Source organism: Capra hircus, chromosome 4 (genome assembly GCF_001704415.2).
Source record: "Capra hircus breed San Clemente chromosome 4, ASM170441v1, whole genome shotgun sequence".
NCBI classification, from domain to species: domain Eukaryota; kingdom Metazoa; phylum Chordata; class Mammalia; order Artiodactyla; family Bovidae; genus Capra; species Capra hircus.
In genome coordinates, this window is record NC_030811.1 from 50,573,754 (window position 1) to 50,593,361 (window position 19,608).

General features: G+C 44.2%; 1 protein-coding gene across 3 annotated transcripts in view; it reads left to right on the top strand.

The window, feature by feature from the left end:
• The window catches only part of SNX10 (sorting nexin 10), a 66,723-nt gene that overhangs the window by 24,205 nt on the left and 22,910 nt on the right, over window positions 1–19,608 (top strand). For all 3 annotated transcript variants that reach the window (XM_018047081.1, XM_018047083.1, XM_018047082.1), the window contains one exon: window positions 11,987–12,033. In XM_018047081.1, coding sequence (XP_017902570.1) covers window positions 12,010–12,033 — 24 coding nt within the window. In that variant the 5' untranslated portion in view covers window positions 11,987–12,009. The remainder of the gene's footprint in view (window positions 1–11,986; window positions 12,034–19,608) is intronic.

A 19,608-nucleotide genomic window follows, 5' to 3' on the forward strand; every position in this document is an offset into this window, starting at 1 on the left:
TGGAACCCACCTCTGGCATCTCACCTCCATCATTAGGGCAACATGGACATGGCAGCAAGACCACCTGGGCTCAAATCTCAATTCTTTTGCTTAGTAGCTGTATGACCTTTGACAAATTACTTGTTACCTTCTCGGTACTTATGTTTTCTTAAGTCTAAAATGGCGCTAATATTCACATCTACCTCATAGAATTTTTTATGAGGATACATGTAAAGTGCTGAGCACAGTGACCGTTGGCAGAAGGACTCTCTGGGTGTTGATTATTATCATTATCTTTTGGAGTCTGGCCCTTCCTTTAAGCCTGTGCCCATTAACCAACATGGGATTTAGGACTGCAGACCTAGGTTTGAGTCTGAGCCCTGCCCCTATGTGTTGGATGGCCTTGGGTAGTTCTCTTTCAGTAACTTCTTTGAATGCCGATTTCCCCATCTGGAGCACAGTATATCACATGGTTTCTGGGTGAGTCGTGTGTGAAGCATATATGAAGTGCCCAGTTTCATCCTTGACACCTGGAAGACAATCTCTATATTTTCCGTCCCTCCCACGCTATAACACTATGTCACCTGACACCTTGTACCTGCTTGGCTGCATTTCTTCCACTAGATTATATCTTTTTTAGTTTTCTTTGTTTCTACACGGCATTCATTGATTCTTTTGTTTGATTTCCTCACTCATCTGTTCACTCAATCGTTTTCTTTATTTATGCATTCTCTTTCATTTGTTCAAAAATCATATATAAGCACTTGCTAAGGGTGACCGGCCCAGGAATCTACCATTGTTCCAGCTCAAGTCCAGGATAGAAGTGTCGAGAGCCTGAATTAGGCTAGAGACATTGGAGGCTGTGAGCAGGGAATGGGCTTTAGAGAGAAAGGATGGTCAGGGCTTGTTGACCAGCTGGATTTGTAAAGTAAGGGAAAGGAAGCAATCAAAGATGGTGTCTGGGATTCTTGCTTGAGTCAGTGTTTGGATACTGACACCATTAACTAAGACAGATGGCACAAGAGGAGGGAGAACTGGCTGTGTTCTGGGGGCGGGCAGGAAGAGGTGGCATGCGACAGCCAGCCTGGATGGGACACAGTCAGTTTGAGGTGCCTGGAGGATGTCTGGATGGGGATGTGCACAAGGAGGTTCTGATTGTGGCCTCCTTTGGGTGTGAGAAGGGGGTGGTGACTGAGACAGAGAACGGGTGTGGAGCAGCAGAGACGAGGCTGTGGTGACCCTTTGGGAATTGCCCTGATTAAAGCGGAAGGTGAGTGTGAGTCTGTGGCTTCTGCTGGGAAGCCATGCGTAGTGCCTCACCACAAAAACTGCTCAGGTCCCCCACCAAGCACAGGCCACTCACCATCTGCAAGTTAAGACCAGCCTCTGGTGTCAGTGTGGAGGTGGGGAGAAGAACACCCTCTTCCCCACCAGGACCTCACTCATCACCTGCAGGGCCTGAGCTACCGTGAGTGTCTACCTTCTTCCCCTGAAGCATGTCTCGCCGAACCTTTCTTTTGGCTGTACTCTGCAGCATGTGGGATCTTAGTTTCTTGATTAGGGATTGAATATGTGCACCCTGCATTGGGAGCGCAGACCACCAAGAAGTCTTGAACCTTTCTGGAATAGATAGATGCCGTGGTCCTTTTCTCCTCGCAGCCGTGGGTCATTGCTTACTCTCTTGTCCAGTTGGATATGCACAAAGGGGGAAGCACACCAACAGCCACTTCCTCTCATACCTCCCTCTGCTGCTGCTCTGTGTCTGGGCCACCACCACCTGTGAGCTGTACCACGTCAGTAGCCTCCCAACAGACCTCCCTGCTTCTGTTCTGGCCCTTGATAGTCTGTAAGTCAGATTCTGTCTCTCACCTGCTGGAAATGCCCGCAGGGTGTCCAGATTCTTCACTGAGGTCCACAGGGGGCCTGCCTCCCTTTCTGAGCCCCTCTCTGTCTTCCACCAGCTCCATCCCCATGGCTTCCTTAGCTCCAGGTAAGCCAGGCTTGCTCTGCCTTGGGACTTTGGCACAAGGCGATTGCTCCTCCTGGAGTGTTTAAAAATTGAAGTACAGTTGATGCACAATGTTATATGTTACAAGTGTACAATGTAGATTCACAATTTTTAAAAGCTGCTGCTGCTGCTGCTAAGTCGCTTCAGTCGTGGCCGACTCTGTGTGACCCCAGAGATGGCAGCCCACCAGGCTCCCCCATCCCTGGGATTCTCCAGGCAAGAACACTGGAGTGGGTTGCCATTTCCTTCTCCAACGCATGAAGGTGAAAGTGAAGTTGCTCAGTCGTGTCGTGACCCCATGGACTGCAGCCTACCAGGCTCCTCCGCCCATGGGATTTTCCAGGCAAGAGTACTGGAGTGGGTTGCCATTGCCTTCTCCTATGCTCCATTTATAGTTATTATAAAACATTGATTATATTGCCTATGTTGTACAATATATCCTTGTGGCTTATTTATTTTGTACCTAATAGTTTGTACCTCTGAATCCTCTACTGCTATCCTGACCTTCTCCCTTTCCCCTCTCTAGTGGTAACCATTAATTTGTTCTTTATATCTGTGATTGTTTCTTTTTTGTTATTTTCACCATGCTGTGCTAAGTCACTTCAGTTGACTCTGACTCTGCGACTCTGTGGACCGTAGCCCGCCAGGCTCCTCTGTCCGTGGGATTTACTAGGCAAGAATACTGGAGTGAGTTGCCATTTCCTTCTCCAGGGGATCTTCCTGACCCATGGGTTGAACCCATGTCTTATGTCTCCTGCATTGGCAGGAGGGTTCTTTGCTGCTAGCGCCACCTGGGAAGTCTGTTATATTCACTGGTTTTGTATTTTTTAGATTCTGTGTATAAGTGATATCATACAGTATTTGTCTTTCTCTGTCTGGCTTATTTCATTAGCATAATATCCTCTGAATCCATCCATGTTTTGCAAATGGCAAACTTTCATTCTTTTTTATGGATGAGTTGTCCATTTATTGGATAACTCTCCTTCTTCTCCCACTCTGATGTAAGTAAACCCAGGACCTGGTCATTTTCCCATCTCTGATGTCTACCGCAGTGCTGGGTCTTTCCTAGACTGATGGACTAGCCAGGCCTTCCCCTCTACACTGGGGTGAGAGGAACCCGAGCTTGCTTGTTGGGGAAGGAGAAGGGACTAGTGAAAAGAAAGAAGCTGGAGTTATTAAGGAGGTGGAATAATTGATGGACTGATGTATTGAAGAAGGTAGGGAAGATAAGATCATGAAGACAGGGAGGAGTTTTATGTTTTGTTTTTTTGGAGACTAAGGGAAGTGGGTGAACGTATGGGTAGATTCCAAGGTAGCAGAGGACCAAGATGAAGAGTATAAACCTGATGGTCTTACTGTTTGATGAAGTGGGAAAAGACCAGGGGGAGTAGACCAGGAGGAGGAGGCGGCTGCTGGATGAGATATAATGGTCTGAAGCTGCTGGATGAGCGGAGGGACTCCTGAACCCTGGAGAATCCCACCTAGGCTGGAACTCAGAACCTGGAGATGGAGCCTGTCACAGAAATGACTGGATTTTTCTTCGATAGTGAACAGGACAAGAGAGAAGTGGAGGAGACAGAGGCTATGTTGATCCGTGTTTGGGGGACTGGCAGATAAAAGGGGCTGTGTGTCAATGGAACAGGAAAATAAGGATGCTGGAGGGGAGAAAACGTGAATGGTGAGGAAGTGAAGTCCGGAGCAGGAATAAGAGGGTAGGATCAAAACTTCTGGTGGCTTTCCATTCAAGTGGAAGAGCAAATTGTATGACAGTGAGAAAGTGAGAAAAGGAAGGGTTGGCTGTAGTGGTCAGAGGAGGCTTTTAGTGTTCTGTTTCAAAGAACAGTTCGTGGTTGGGATGTGGCCACATGATTGATAAATTATTGATAAACAAAGGATTAGGTTATAGGAATGAAGAGGAACAGGCTAATAGGGTGAGACCAGGGACCGTTAGGTCATGCTGTGAATGAGGTCCTCCTTGGAGGGATCCGGAAAAAGTGGCGGGGAACACGCAAGGAGGCCTCTAAAAATGCAGAGATGAGGAGCAGGAGTCTGGGGAGAAGGAACTGATGCTGGGAGGTGAGGAGAAGGGAGTTGGATCCCATGCCTAGGTTCTGGGTGCTTCTTGGCAATTATTGTCTGGAGATGACAATGACCAGGGGAATTTGGTTTCTCCTCATCTTGAGAAATGGGAGTGCTGAGGACATGAGCAGCCTCAGCCTGGGAGGGTTACAGGGAAGAGGAGAGTGGAGAAGCCAGGACTAAGCTCAGCTAAAGCTGCTGAGGTAATGCAGGTGTGAGACATTTGCTGGCTTGGTATTGAGGGTTCCTGGGGCATGGTGGAAGACAGGGTTAGAAGAAGAGATGGCAAAGGGAGGAGGGGGTTAGAACTAGGTAGGGATGAGGAAACCACAAGGGCTGGGAGAGATGATGCCTGGAGGGTCTTTCTCTTGGCAGATGTGGTTTGCAGGATGATTGACGCTAGGGGTGTGAATGAAGGGTTTTAGATAGTACTCTACTTTTTTTTTTTTAAATAGCTTTGCTGTGATATCTGCATACTGTACAATTTCCCGATTAAAATATACAATTCAGTGGTTTTTAGTGTCTTCATAGATAGGTGCAGCCATCACCACAGTCAATTTTAGAATATTTTCATTACTTCATTTCATTGTCCTTTAGCTATCACCCTTTGTAACCCCCATCTCCATTCTTTCACCCACTGTCCCCTGCCCCAAGCCTTAAGCAACCCCAAATCTCTTTTCTGTCTTTATAAAGTTCCCTATTCTGGATTTTCATGTGAATGGAAGTTGCATAATATGTGGACTTTTGTGACTGGCTCCTTTTCGCTTCCTACGATGTTTCCAAGGTTTATCTCTGTTGTAGCTTGTGTCAGTATTTCATTCTTTTCTATTGTCAGATAATATTCCGTTATATAGATATACAACTTATATAGATATACCACACTTTGTTTACCCATTTGTCCATTACTGGACATTTGGGTTGTTTACACTTTTTCACTGTTATGAATAATGCTGATATTTATATACCAGTTTCTCTGTGGACATTTGTGTCATTTTTATTAAGTATATACCTAAAATGCAATTGCTGGGTCAAATGGTAACTGTTTAATTGTTTGAGAAAATACGAGTGTTTTCCTAAGGGGCTATACCATTTTGTATTTCCACCAGCAATATATGACAGTTCCAATCTCCACATTCTTGCCAACATTTGTTATTATCTGACTTTTTTATTCTAGCCAGCCTAATGGAAATGAAGTGGTATCTCACTGTGGTTTTGATTTGCTTTCCCCAGTGATTAATGACATCTAGCATCTTTTCATGTGTTTATTGTCCATTTGTATATCTTCCTTGGAGGAATGTCTATTCAGGATCCTTTGCCCATTTTTAAAGTAAGTAAGTCTTTTTAGTATTTTTTTTTACAGCTTTATTGAGGTACAGTTGAAAAATTTTTTAAATGTACAATACAGTGGTATATGTATACATTGTGAAAGGATTCCCCCATTGAGTTAATTAACACACCCATCATCTCACTTATTTACCTTTTATTTTTTGGTGAGAACATATAAATTCTATTCTCTTAGAAAATTTCATTTATACCGTGCCTGTTTTACTTTAGATCCTTAAGTCTTTTTATTACTGAGTTGTAAGAGTTCTTTATATATTCTGAATACAAGTTCTTTATCAGATGAATGACGTGCAGATATTTTTTCATTCTGTGCTTTGACTTCCACTTTCTTGACGGTATCCTTTGAAGCACAAAACTTTAATTTTCATGAAGTCTGTTTTTTCCTTCTGTTGCTCATGCTTTTGGTATTATATCTAAGAATCCTTTGCTAAATCTGAGGCCATGAATATATTTACCTGTTTTCATCTAAGAGTTCATAGTTTTTGCTCTTAACACTTGGGTCTTTGGTCCATTTTGAATTAGCTTTTATATATGGCATAATGTAGGGGTCCAACTTAGTTCTTGGCTAGCCTCTTGTCCCAGGAGTACTTATGAAAAAGACTGTTCTTTCCCCACTGAATGGTTTTGGCACCCTTGATGTAATCAGTTGATCATAGAGGTAAGGGTTTATTTCTGGACTCTCAGTTCTATTCCGTGGATCTATTTGTTTATCCTTGTACCAGTTCCACACTGTCTTGAGTACTATTGCTTTGTAACAAGTTTTGAAATCAGGAAATAAGAGTCCTCCTACTTTTTTCTTCTTTTTCGGGGTTGTTTTGGCTGTTCTGGGTTCCTTGCAATTAGATAGGAGTTTTAGAATTGCTTTGTCAGTTTTTAGCAAGAATTTATCTGGGATTCTGATATAGATTGTGCTGAATTTGTCAAATAGTTTGGGGGAGAATTGACATATTAACAATACGAAGTTTTCCAATCCATGAACATGGGATGTTTTTCCATTTGTTTAGATTCTTTAATTTCTTTGAATAGTGTGTTGAGTTTTCAGACTATGTTTTGTACTTTTGATACATTTAATCCTAGGCATTTTATTCTTTTTTTAAAAAACATATTTATTTATTTGCCTGTGCTAGGTCTTAGTTGCAGCACAAAGGATCCCAGGTCCCCTGCATTGGGGAGTACAGAGTCTTAGCCACTGGACCTCCAGATATTTTTTCTTTTGATGCTACCATCAGGTAGTATTTTGATGGGAAGTCCTCTTATCAAGTGAAGGGGTAGGGTGAGTGGAGAGTTGAAAGAATGCCTCTCCAATTGTTGACAGGAGAAAAGAGCAGGGCGTCTTCTATTCTTCTTCAGGAGGCTGTGTGCCTAGGTCTTTCATGGTCCTGTGGCAGGGCGCTGAGGGATACATCAGCCTGGAAAGAACTCCATATAACCAAGAGTGCATGGTTTTGTGCTGTGGGGGATGGGAGTGAGTAGGTGAAGATTGATCGCTCTTGGTTAATAGAAATGCAATCCAATTGGACTAACTCACATTAAATATTTAAATTACTAATACCCCTCCCCCAACTTCTGAGATTTATCAGCTTTTTCTACAAGGGGAAAATGAGTAGACCAGATGAATCACTAATTAGGAGAAACTTAGTAGCATTAAAGAGGAAGGAGACTGTTCGGGAAGTGTGAAAAATATTTTCGGATTTGATCTGGGAAGTTTGGGTTGTTTTGAGGAGAGAGGATGTCACAGCACACGTTAGGAAGTCCAGTATTGCCTGCTTGTCTGCTCTAGTGGTCACCTCCTCTCTCCTTCATCTGCTTTTTATGACTTTCCCCCTTGAACTCTGTTTATCCTGGTTGTATTTTGCTATCCCTCAGTAACTCTCCTTAGCATGTGTATGAAGGGAAGGAGAGGTCATGCACATGCTTGTGTCTGGAGCATCCGTAAGTCAAAGGTAGCACTTATCCTAAAGGCCTCCAAAATAGTTGTGAGGCTAAAATATTATACGTATGTATATATTTTTTCTTGTTTCTGGATTTCAGACCCTACGTTTGCCCTGAAACTGAAACTGAAGTTGCTCAGTCGTGTCCGACTCTTTGCGATCCCATGGGCTGTAGCCTACCAGGCTCCTCAGTCCATGGAATTTTCCAGGCAAGAGTACTGGAGTTATGACCATAATTGGAACCCATTGTAGAGATGTCTTAGAGATTAGCAATTTAGTATTTCATTATTTTATGTATTATGAACCAGTAATTTTTTTAGACTGCTCATTCTCTTTAGACTCATTAGAAAAGACTCTGATGCTGGGAAAGATTGAGGGCAGAAGGAGAAGGGGGTGACAGAGGATGAGATGGTTGGATGGCATCACCAACTCAATGGGCCTGAGTTTGAGTAAGTTCTGGGAGACGGTGAAGGACAGGGAAGCCTAGCGTGCTGCAGTCCATGGGGTCGCAAAGAGTTGGACATGACTTAGGGACTGAACAACAGCCACCCTCTTTAATATATTTGTGAGTATTTGCGTGATAAATGCTGGGAAAATTTAATGGTAATTTTGTCTTTCCAGACAAAAAAATGATAATTTTTGTCTTTAACTGAATTTCATATTTCATCTTATTTTTCCATTTGAGTTTTGCCTTTATAAAGCTCTAAGAAGAGCAACATGCGTCTGGTTTACGGATGGTTCTGCACACCTTGCTGGCCCTTCTCAAAAGTGCATGGACGCCCCACTTCTGTCCATTCTCATGTTTTGGTGCAGCTCTTTTTTCTTTTTTGTTGAGCTCTTTTGGTTACGTGAATTGCTATCTCCCTCAAGCTCGACCAAGAGGTTGTTTATCGTAAGGATGCTGTGCGTGGGAACCGGAGACCCTGGGCACTTAAGCCCCTGGGGAAGTAAGACCTCCGAGTTATGGTGCTGGTGCAGGCAGCCGTGTGCACATCAGCAGCTGAAGTTGGCTTCTGCAAACCCAGCTTTTCTGGTGGCCAGTTTCTTTAATATCTCAAGAGATCTTTTATCTACATCATGACTTCTTTTTAAGTATAAGCTCTGGTCTGCAGAACTCCAGTTAAAGCACTGTTATCTTTCCATTTTCTCACCATCATTTCCTAGCTTCAGGACCCAGAGAGCTGCCAAGTCTTGGTGTTTCCTACTGCAGATGCTGAGAGGAAACCGGTGCCAGCCCTCCCTGCTTTCCACGCCAGGCCACGCCTCTGGCACCTGGCTACCCTAGGGATGGGCTTCTCTGGAGTCCAGTGCCCATCCCTGAGGCTGTTTTCTGTGTCTGAGGAGGGCCCCCCAGGTGATAGGAAACAGGGTACCTGTAGAGCCACCCCCTGCAGCAAGACCCTGGCCAAGAACTTCCCCCAGAGGAGGGGAGGACTGTGCCCTCCACCCCTATCCCCACCTGCAGTCCCCACTGCAGACCTGCAAAGGACATAGGTGCCAACAAGAGTTGCTCTGGGGAAAACTGGCACTGAATTAAACCTTGAATTTTAAATAACCCCACTGATGGTATATCCTTAAATAGATGAAAATAAGAAGTCAGTGATTTTTTTTTTCTTTTTTGGAATAGAAAGCTTGCTGAACATTGTGGGAGGAAATGAAACAAACACAGAAAGTGAAATTAACTGAGCTGTTCCCCCTCCCCCCCACAAAGGGAGAGTAAGAAAAGTCATCAAATACATTGCTTTATTTTCTTTTTAAAAGTATATAATTTTCCTTTTTCCCCCCCACTTTATCGGTGTGTCACGTGTTGTAAAGGTAGCATCTCTTCCTACATTTGAATCTGCTATTTATTTAACATGAAGTAAAAACTTCTATAATTTGTGTTTGAGTCATTATTTCTTCTGTAGAATAACAAAAATGCAACCAAGTATTGATAGATTTTACGGATCTAATTTGCATATTGAACGACTCATGAATCTGTCAGATTCCACCCAGCAAGCAGAGAGGAGCTCCAGAGGCTTGCAGAGAGGGAGAGGTTTTCAGAGGCGAGACAAAGAAGCCGCAAACAAACAAAAGGATCATTTCTGGCTTAGGTAACCTCCCTGGGGGGACAGACGGGGATTATCTCATCTTCCTTTGGGGGATCGAAAGAGCAGCCTCACTGGTGCTGACTAGAAAATTCCACACTGATTAGGATTGCACTCTTGGGAAAGGTTGTAACGGCAGTGCGTGCTGAGTCTCTTCGGTCGTGTCAGACTCTTTTCAACCCCATGGACTGTACCCCACCAGGCTCCTCTGTCCATGGGATTCTCCAGGCAAGAATACTGGAGTGGGTTGCCATTTACTCCTTCAGGGGATCTTCCCGACCCAGGGATCAAACCCGAGTCTTCTGTGTCTCCTGCATTGGCAGGTGGGTTTTTTACCACTAGCACCACCTGGGCAGCCTTGTAATGGCAGACGGGTTAGGAATTAAGTCTTGGTTTGAGCACAAGTAACTCTATGTTGGGCCTGTCATCTCTTTTTTTTAACACTTCTGATAGAATTATGGTGTCTATTTTTAAATGACTATTACTTCATAAAGTGTAAAATTATGGAAAAATTCAAACAATCTGGAAGTGTATCAGTGGAAAATAAAGCTCTTTGCCCCCTAACCGCACCCCTATCCCACTATCCAGGTTCAAAATATTAAAGCTTGACCATGTGTTCTCTGTGATGTTTTGGGACAGGTTTAGACTTCTTAGCTTCCTATTTTTACAGTTTGACTTGGTCTTTAGCTTCTCAGGGTAGCCAATGCCCCATGGGAATTGCAGAGTCCCTCTGCCTTGGCTGGGAGAGGTTGGAAAACTCAAACCCTTTGGAGAGAATTAAATTAAGACCCAAACTTTAAACCATTTGTCTACATCACACAGTTATGAAGGCAGCCTTGGGCAATGAGAAGACAAGGGTTGGGAAGTGGACTTGCCATCTCTCCCTTCCTTTGTGACCTGGGGCAACTTAACCCTCCTTCTATTTCCTTACCTGTAAAGTGTGTGCTTAGTCGCTCACCCATGTCCAGCTCTATGTGACCCCATGGACTGTAGCCCACCAGATTACTCTGTCCATGGAATTCTCCAGGCAAGAATTCTGAAGTGGATTGCGATTTCCCTCTCCAGGGGAATCTTCCCAACCCAGGTCTCCTTCATTGCAGGCAGATTCTTTACCATCTGAGCCACCAGGGAAGCCCTGTAAAGGATGGTTGTGAAGTTTACACAAGGAAACACAGAATGCTTTGTTGGAGAAATTCAGCCAGTTGGGGAGACAGAGAATATACAAAGGTTGTGATGCAAGTGAGGTTAATGCCAGCAGGGAATCGCGTAATTCACTGTGTAATGGGGGCCAAGAGCTGGGGCAAGAGCTGGTAGGTGATTTCTGGGCAGCATCGTGGAAGAGGAGTGGGACTTGGCAGGAGGATCTGGAAGGGGTCAAGAACCCGCCCAATCATTGTTTCAGCCAAATCCCCAGATGGATGCAACCCATGGCCTACTTCTCAGGGGATGCAGAGATTCCTTCAATAACCAAAACTCTTTGAGCTGCTCCTCCTTCCAGCCTCTGCCCCTTTGCTCATCCCAGTCCCTCTGCTTAAAATGCCTTTTTCCTGTTACCTTCTGGGCTAAATCACACCACTGTTTAGGCCTCAGCTTAAGTACTTTCTCAGTAAAGCTTTCCCAGGTGACATTCCCCCACCTCCCTGTTTAGGCTTGCTCTCCTCCTGCAGGAGCTCTTTCCTCTGTCTGCTCTGGGTTCTCTCCTCCCTAACACCACGTGGGACTGGAGGCCAGAGCTGGTGTTCCTGCTTCCTCGTATTCCCTAGGGTTCCAGGGATGTTTTTAGAGGTTCAGGAAATACTTGTGGATGATAATCATCTGGAAAAATGAGGTCAGATGTACTTTATCAGAATAAAGGCAGATTCTGACTTTGCAGTCATAGCCACCTTTCCATTGTAAGGTGCGTGTGCATGTCTATAGTTGGGGGACTTAATTTTTTTGGGGGGGTTGCGGGAGGGGTCAAGGAGTAGGTGTTAACTCCAATGAGCTGTTGTAATAAATGAGGGTTTAAGGAACAATAGACAATCCTAGGGACATGCAGGGTCTGGAATCAGCCGATAGGCTGCCTGCATTGACTGTGGGTCAGAGTCAAGGTTCCAACCTTTGTCCTTTGTCCTTCTTGAGGCCACACCATCTCTTATCTGAGTAGTCAGGGCCTTTCTCAGTGGTGGATCTCTGGGTATCTTTTTCATTCTCTCCATCTCAGTGCTAACCAGCATACCCTGCTGTGCCTCATGGCCCCTCTGCTCACTGACATCTCCAGCCCCTTCTGATTTTCCCAAGATTTTGACTCTGGCCTGACTCTGCCTCATCTTCAGTTCGAAGGCCTGTCATCATCTAGCTGCCTTGGTCTTGCCATGTCCCAAATGCCCAATCCCCAGGTGGACCGATCTTCATTCTGGTGTAGTCTGCAGGGTTTGGGGTCTGGGAGGAGCATAGGTACACTTTTCAGAGACCCAGAGGGCAGGTTCTCAGTGAGAGTTTGGGCGGGAGGCCCTGAGGGGCCTATCTACTCCTGTATGGAGATTCCAAATCACCAAGTGTTGTATCTTATTTTTCAGATTGATCGTGTTCTGTGTTGAAGATGTTTCCAGAACAGCAGAAAGAGGTATGTCTTAAGAAATCAGAAAATAAAGACTTCATGTGCTTTGACTCACTCGAGGTTGGATCTTCGTTCTCTAACCATAAATCTGTAGAGGAAAGCCAAGATACCATAGGGCATCATAGAAGGGGGCTAATGAAAGAACAAAGCATTTGTCTTCCTGCTTCCACACCCTCTCTCCCCAGCATCGCTGCAGCCATCTTGGCCTTTATCTTTGGTTCCAGTGGCTGCACTTTCTCTCTGCTCACTCCCATTCACTGCTTCTGAAAGTATCATTTTCCATGACTCAGAATTCTCCCAGGCTCTGCTCCCCGCTTTGAACAGTCTCCCTTTGGCCTGCTGTCTCGGGTTTTCTGCTCCGTTACTTAATTCTGAATTCCCCCACCTTTGGTAACCACCCAGGGTAACTGTCTGCCACTAGTTTCAGTTTTGTCCTGCTTGTTGCCTCTTGGATCTCTGGGGTTGGTTTCACATAATCTGGGGAAGGCTGTCCCTTCCCCATCCCAGCCTGGCCTCCCAGGCTTCTGACCCCAGCTTGCTGAGTTGCTGTCTGGCTGGAAGATGGGTAGGATGACCAGCACACCAGCCCTGGGTTGAGCGGTCTCCCTCGGAAGAACCTGTTTGTCTGCCCTGATGATTATGGTAGTACACATGTCGTTACTAGGTGAGCTGAATGAAACTCAGTAGTTTCGTTGGACCTTTCAGGTTCAGTCACATGTGTACACACAACAGTTCCGTGTATACACACATAGTCACAGACACAGTCAGACACGGCTGCATGGTCCTTAGTTTGCTTTCCCCAAATGTAAAACCCTAAACAATCCATTTCAGAGAATTCTTCCAGAAAACTTCTTTGCTAGATCTCTCATTCTTTCTTTCAGCCCCGTGTTTGAGTTCAGAGTCTCTTCAGTAGTCCAGCCCACTTCCACACTTGCAGTCCAGGCTGCCCCCCACCCCATTTTCAAAGGCAGTGTTTTTGTTTTTTAGTTTTTAAAAATTGGTATAACACCTGTAAACTGCAGTAAATGCATACAATGCCCATATCTTATGTATGCAGCTCAGTAGGTTTTCACTTATGTGTACAACTGTGTAACCACCACTCAGATCAAGGTATGGATGCTTCCAGAACCCCAGAAGGTACCTTGTATCCCTTTCCAGTCAGTCTCCCTAACATCCTCACAGAGTGAGCTGCACACAGTACCATGATCAGGGATGCTTTTTCCTTGTCCTTGTAGTAAACAGTACTGGGACCAAGCTGCTTGCTTCAGGAAACACCTTCTCTGTGAAGCTGGCCAAACTGCAAGTCCTCACACTGCCGTCACTTCCAGTAGTGATTTCAAGTTCAGGGGTTCCCCAGACCAGCTTCAGTTTTGATTATTCACAAGAAAGACTCACAGAACTCACTGAGAGCAGTTACATTCACGGTTATGGTTTATTACAGAGCAAGGATACCAGTTAGGATCAGCTGAAGGGAGAGGTGCAGAGGGTCAGCCTGGGGAAGGGCCCAAATGCAGAGCTGCTGGGTGTGATAGTAGTTCTCCTCTGTATGATAATGCCTAAGAGAAGCTCCCCAGAGCCTTTGGTGTCCAGAGATTTCTCTGAGGCTCATCCTGCCTGCTGGAGAAGACTCTCGAGAGTCCCTTGGACTGCAAGGAGATCAAACCAGGATATTCAGATATTGATCTCAATCCTAAAAGAGATCAACCCTGAATATTCCTTGGAAGGACTGATGCTGAAGCTCCAATACTTTGGCCACCCGATTCGAAGAGCCAGCTCATTGGAAAAGACCCTGATGCTGGGAAAGATTGAAGGCAGGAGAAGAAGAGGGCGGCAGAGGATGAGATGGCTAGATAGTATCACTGACTTAATGGACATGAACTTGCACAAACTCCGGGAGATAGTGGAGGACAGGAAGGTCTGGCGTGCTACAGTCCATGGGGTCCCAGAGTCAGACACAACTTAGCGACTGAACAACAACAACAACAACATCCTGCCTGCATGGTCAGTCTTTAGTGTCCACTGCTCCTGGGATCAGGCCTTTAGTCTCCAGTTCCTCCAGAGGTCATGGCTCATACAGTGTGACCTTAAGCCTCCAACCTATTCACATTGTTAGACTGTCCTGTGGTCAAAGCCCAGGCAAACAAAGATACTCTTGTCAGTCAGGACATTCTGGGGCCCTAGAGATCACCTCCCAGTGGTCAGAGGCAGAGGCCAGACCTCCCTTCAGGTAAGCTGAATGCTTCACTACACACCTGTATCGGCCTGAGCCCTGGGCAGGTTATGCCAAGGGAGCAGGGCTGTGCTGACGGCCAGCATTATTCCAAAGGCACATTTTAAAAATTGTTCTCTTGGTGGGGAAAGCTCCCCATGAAAGCAACAGAGACTTTTTTTCCAGTTAGAAGAAGCGTTTCTTTTTCTTTTTGACTTGGCTGGTTTAATTGCTTGATGTTAATTTTTAGTTCATTTCAATTCATAAAAACTAGACACAAATTTTAACCGACTACATAAAGAAAGCATTTTATTGACCTTGTGAAAGTCCTTTATTATAAATAATTATGTAATATCATAACATTAAGGTTATATAACATCATAACATTAATGTTATTATAACATTAATGTTTCTCTGGTGGCTCAGTCACTAAAGAGACCACTTGTAATGCAGGAGACCTGGGTTCAATCCCTGGGTCAGGAAGATTCCCTGGAGAAGGAAATGCAACCCACTCCAGTTTTCTTGCCTGGAGAATCCCATGGCCAGAGACGCCTGGTGAGCTACAGTCCATGGGGTTCCAAAGGGTTAGACATGACTGAGCGCATTGCACACACAGAGTGTTAATGCAGCTGCATAACGTTAAAGAATTTTAAACTGGAAAGTCCTTCAACTGAAAAGGAAAATATCCGTAAGGAGAAAGAGGTATAATGTCTAGAAATTTACTTTGGCCTCTGTTAGCAAGAAACCAGCACAGCACAGCGAGATTCTCAATGTGCCATAGCACATTCATGTTCGTCACGTATCAGTTCATTTCCTGCATGTGGTCAGAGTGACTTCCTGGCTTCTAACACGTTGCTCTTAGAACAAAGTGCAAATTCCTCAATGTGGTTTCTAAGGCTCCAGATGATCTTACCCTGCTTCTTTCCCCAGGCTCGTCTCCCACCCTGCCTCCACCCAGCACCCATCTCACTCCTTATTTCAGGGACTTTATTGCTCTGCTAGCCCTGGGCTCCTGCGCTTTCATAGATGTTTTTCCCACTGCTTTCACACCACCTTGGCTGACTGACTCCTCCTTATTTTTCAGGCCTCAGCTTATAAGTCAAGAAGAGGCTTTCCTCAAGCCTCAGTTATCAAGGTATTTTTATATCAGCACCTACCCAGCCGCACACTGGAGTCAGTGCCAGTTAGCAGTGGAGGAGGTTTTGGTGGAGACTTTAAATATTCTAGTGGCTGGTGGCTGTTTAGTGGAAAATAATTCGATTCCCCCACAACTGGGTATGTGAGGGCTGAATGCAGTATCCCTAATTATTCTAGAATCCAGACCCAGGGGGCAGTGTGTGTATAAGCACTTTGCTCTCAGTGCCCACAGGAAACGTTGCTAATTAATCATGAGGTTGGCACATGAATCAAGACCTAGTTACCATCCTTGTTCAAAATGCACACCGGGGAACTCCCTGGCAGTCCAGTGGTTTGAACTCCATGCTTTCACTGCTAGGGCCTAGGTTCGATCCCTGGTTGAGGAACTAAGATCCCACAAGCCATGCAGTGTGGCAAAAAAAGAGAAAGTTTAAGATGCAGATGGCCCCAGACTGACATCTTGGTTCTACCTAACTGGTAGTGCCAGCCTAGAAGTTTGGTAAATTTTTCTTTTAAAGATCGAGGGTGGTGGGGAGTCAATTGCACTCTCTCGTTAAAATAGCTTTATTACTGCAATAAATCTAGAGAGAGGAGAGCAGGGAGGGAGAGGCTCCCTTGTTAGTTAAACATGTTCCATTTGCACATTGGTTTGAATTCCCACGAGAGCAGTATCCATGCTGATGGATCTTCCCCATAAAAAGGCCTTGGCACTGGGCCATTGTAAAATTAAAATGAATTCAGATTCATTCATGCATGCAGCTTTAATTTACAATTAAAATATTATGGTTACATATTTTAATAAGAATAATTAGATGGACCCAACTGAATCAACTCTTCTGTTTAATGAGACAGAACCCAGAACCCTTATGAAAAGGCAGGTGGCTGTGACAGGAAACACGTTTCAGACGGTGTCTTTTGTGGAGTCAGGCATTTTTGTTCTCTGTATATTTTAATGTCCAGAATGAACAGTTTGAGTTTTCTATATTACTAAGGCCCTTTGGCTCCAGCTACATGGAGCTCATCTTGTGTGATATGTAAATAAGCAGTTTACAGTCTCATGAAGTGTGACATTCTAGCCCCTCCAAGGAACTGGGTTTGTTCCTCTGCCCAGGGCTTTCTTGGTTTAAGTGAGACAGTCTTGTGTATGTGATGTGACAGGAAGGGTGTGCTGAGACCTGTTTTGTGTGTGTGTGTCTCCCCAGCTCTCCTGAGTCGTGATGGCTGAGTTAAACTTCTAGAGATTCATGCCTTTTGGATAAGAGTTTTTATTCCCTCAAAATGCACGTACTTTATATTGGATGTAATGTCAGTTACCATTTATTAGGGCTTTGCTGGTGGCTCAGATGGTAAAGAATCTGCCTGCAGTGCAGGTTCGTTCCCTAGTTGAGAAGACCCCCTGGAGAAGGGAATGGCTACCCACTCCAGTATTCTTGCCTGGAGAATTCCATGCCCAGAGGAGCCTGGGGCTACAGTGCGTGCCATCACAAAGAGTCGGACACAGCTGAGCGACTAACACTTTCCACTTCACTTCACCATTTATTGACACTTGAGTGACAATAAATCCATTAGCTCTGTGGCAGCAGGTACCCTGAGCAGAGCAGAACCAAAGTGTCTGGGAAAGTTCCAGGCCCCATGAGGACCCAGCCACTCAGGCCCCTACAGGGAGAGTCAGAAGGGAGGTGCTGCTATTTTGGATGTGTTGGCTCTGAGCTTGACACTTAGATGTCCAAGATACACTTAGGCTGATTGATGGTAACGTTTTGGGCTTGCTCTAGGAAAGCATTTTTAAATGTTGATTTCTGACTGGAAACTGACTAACCTGGAACCCATGAATAATATTGAAGAATATCCATAAGCAAGGCCTCTACCTGGTGTCTTGCGATGCTGGGGACATTTAAAGGGCAGCGATAAGACAAGACATGACGCTTTCCCAATCGCCAGAAATCAATTTGTTTTTCCTTCCTCCTTTCCTCCCTACATATGTGATATGGTGTAATAATCAGGGAAACTGGGTATATAGTTTCCATATATCCCATATAGGATATATGAGAATTCTCTGTTATCTTTGAACAGTTTTCCTGTATGTTTAAAACTGTACTAAAGTAAACAATTTGTTTTAAAACAAATAGCATTGAGTTTTATGTGCTCACACATAAAGATTTCTAAAAGATTTTGCAATGAATAAACCAAGGTATGAAGCAGTATTTACAGTGTGCTCCCATTTGCATTAAAAATTATATATATATATATATATGTACAGGTGGCTTCCCAGGTGGCTCTGGTAGTAAAAAACCTGCCTGCCAGTGTAGGAGATGTAAGAGACTCAGGTTCAATCCTGGGTTGGGAAGATCCCTTGGAGAAGGAAATGGCAACCCACTCAAGTATTCTTGCATGGAAAATTCTATAGACACAGCAGCCTGGAGGTCTACAGTCCATGGGGTTGCAAAAAGTTGGACACAAGTGAGCACATCCATATATAGACACATATATAGAGGAACTAAAAAGCCTCTTGATGAAAGTGAAAGAGGAGAGTGAAAAAGTTGGCTTAAAGCTCAACATTCAGAAAACTAAGATCATGGCATCCGGTCCCTTCACATGGGAAATAGATGGGGAAACAGTGGAAACGGTGTCAGACTTTATTTTTTGGGCTCCAGAATCACTTAATTGCAGCCATGAAACTAAAAGACGCTTACTCCTTGGAAGAAAAGTTATGACCAATCTAGACAGCGTATTCAAAAGCATATTCAAAACATTACTTTGCCAACAAAGGTCCGTCTAGTCAAGGCTATGGTTTTTCCAGTGGTCATGTATGGATGTGAGAGTTGAACTGTGAAGAAAGCTGAATGCCGAAGAATTGATGCTTTTGAACTGTGGTGTTGGAGAAGACTCTTGAGAGTCCCTTGGACTGCAAGGAGATCCAACCAGTCCATTCTAAAGGAAATCAGCCCTGAGTGTTCTTTGGAAGGAATGATGCTAAAGCTGAAACTCCAGTACTTTGGCCACCTCATGTGAAGAGTTGACTCATTGGAAAAGACTGATGCTGGGAGGAATTGGGGACAGGAGGAGAAGGGGACGACAGAGGATGAGATGGCTGGATGGCATCACGGACTCGATGGACATGAGTTTGAGTGAACTCCGGGAGATGGTGATGGACAGGGAGGCCTGGCGTGCTGTGGTTCATGGGGTCGCAAAGTGTTGGACACGACTGAGCGACTGAACTGAACTGAACTGATATGCTACTTATGTATATAATATTATATATATGTGGCACATGTATACATGCTATATCCATATATATGCCAGTTATATGTATATATATATAATATTAAAAATATATAAAAGTCCTAGATAGGTGGACAAGAAACTAGGAGTGCAGTTGGAGGGGGACTTCATTTTCATGGTGTTATCATCTGAATTTGCAATTGTGTCTCTCTCTAGTTACATAATATTTTATTTTTATGATAGTGAGAAACTCTTCTTTTCCAGAGGTAGGTCAGTGTTAGGACGTCATTATGTTAGTGGTGTTAGTACAGGCTGAACTCAGGTTAGCTCTTAGATTCACATTTCTGACTTCCTCTCACTTTCGGTTGCCATATGTGTCTCTTCGTAAAGCACTCCTCTTGAGATGAGTTCCATCCCTTTTTCTCTTACTCTCTTGCTTCTCTTCTTTTACTGGTTTTAACTTTTCATTATAAAATTTAAACATATACAAAGTAGAACGATATAATGAACCCTTATATGCCTAAGGGTTCAACAATTAACACATTATTAATCCATGACCAAGCCCCACCCCCACCCATTTCCTTCTGCTACCACCCGGTGAATGATCTGAAATGAATTTTAGGCACAGTGTAATTTCATCTGTAAATATTTCGGTATGCATTTCTAACAAATGACCCTTCTTAGAAACACACCACATTATCACAGCTTAAATAATTAACATTAATTCCTTTATACCATCAAATATTAGTGTGCAAGTCTCCCTGATGATGTTGAAAAAAACTTTGTATATTTGGTTATTCTAATCCTGATACGAATAAGGAATACACATGGCATTTGGTTAATATATTGCTTAAAACCTCTTATTCTGCCCTTTTTCCCCCTTGTGCAATTTATTTGTTGAAGAAACTACACCTTTTGACCTGTAGACATTTTCATATTTTGGATTTTGCTGATCTTTCGTGTTCTTGTGGTGTAGTTTAACACAGGTTGGCAATTATTTCTTGTTGTAAAAG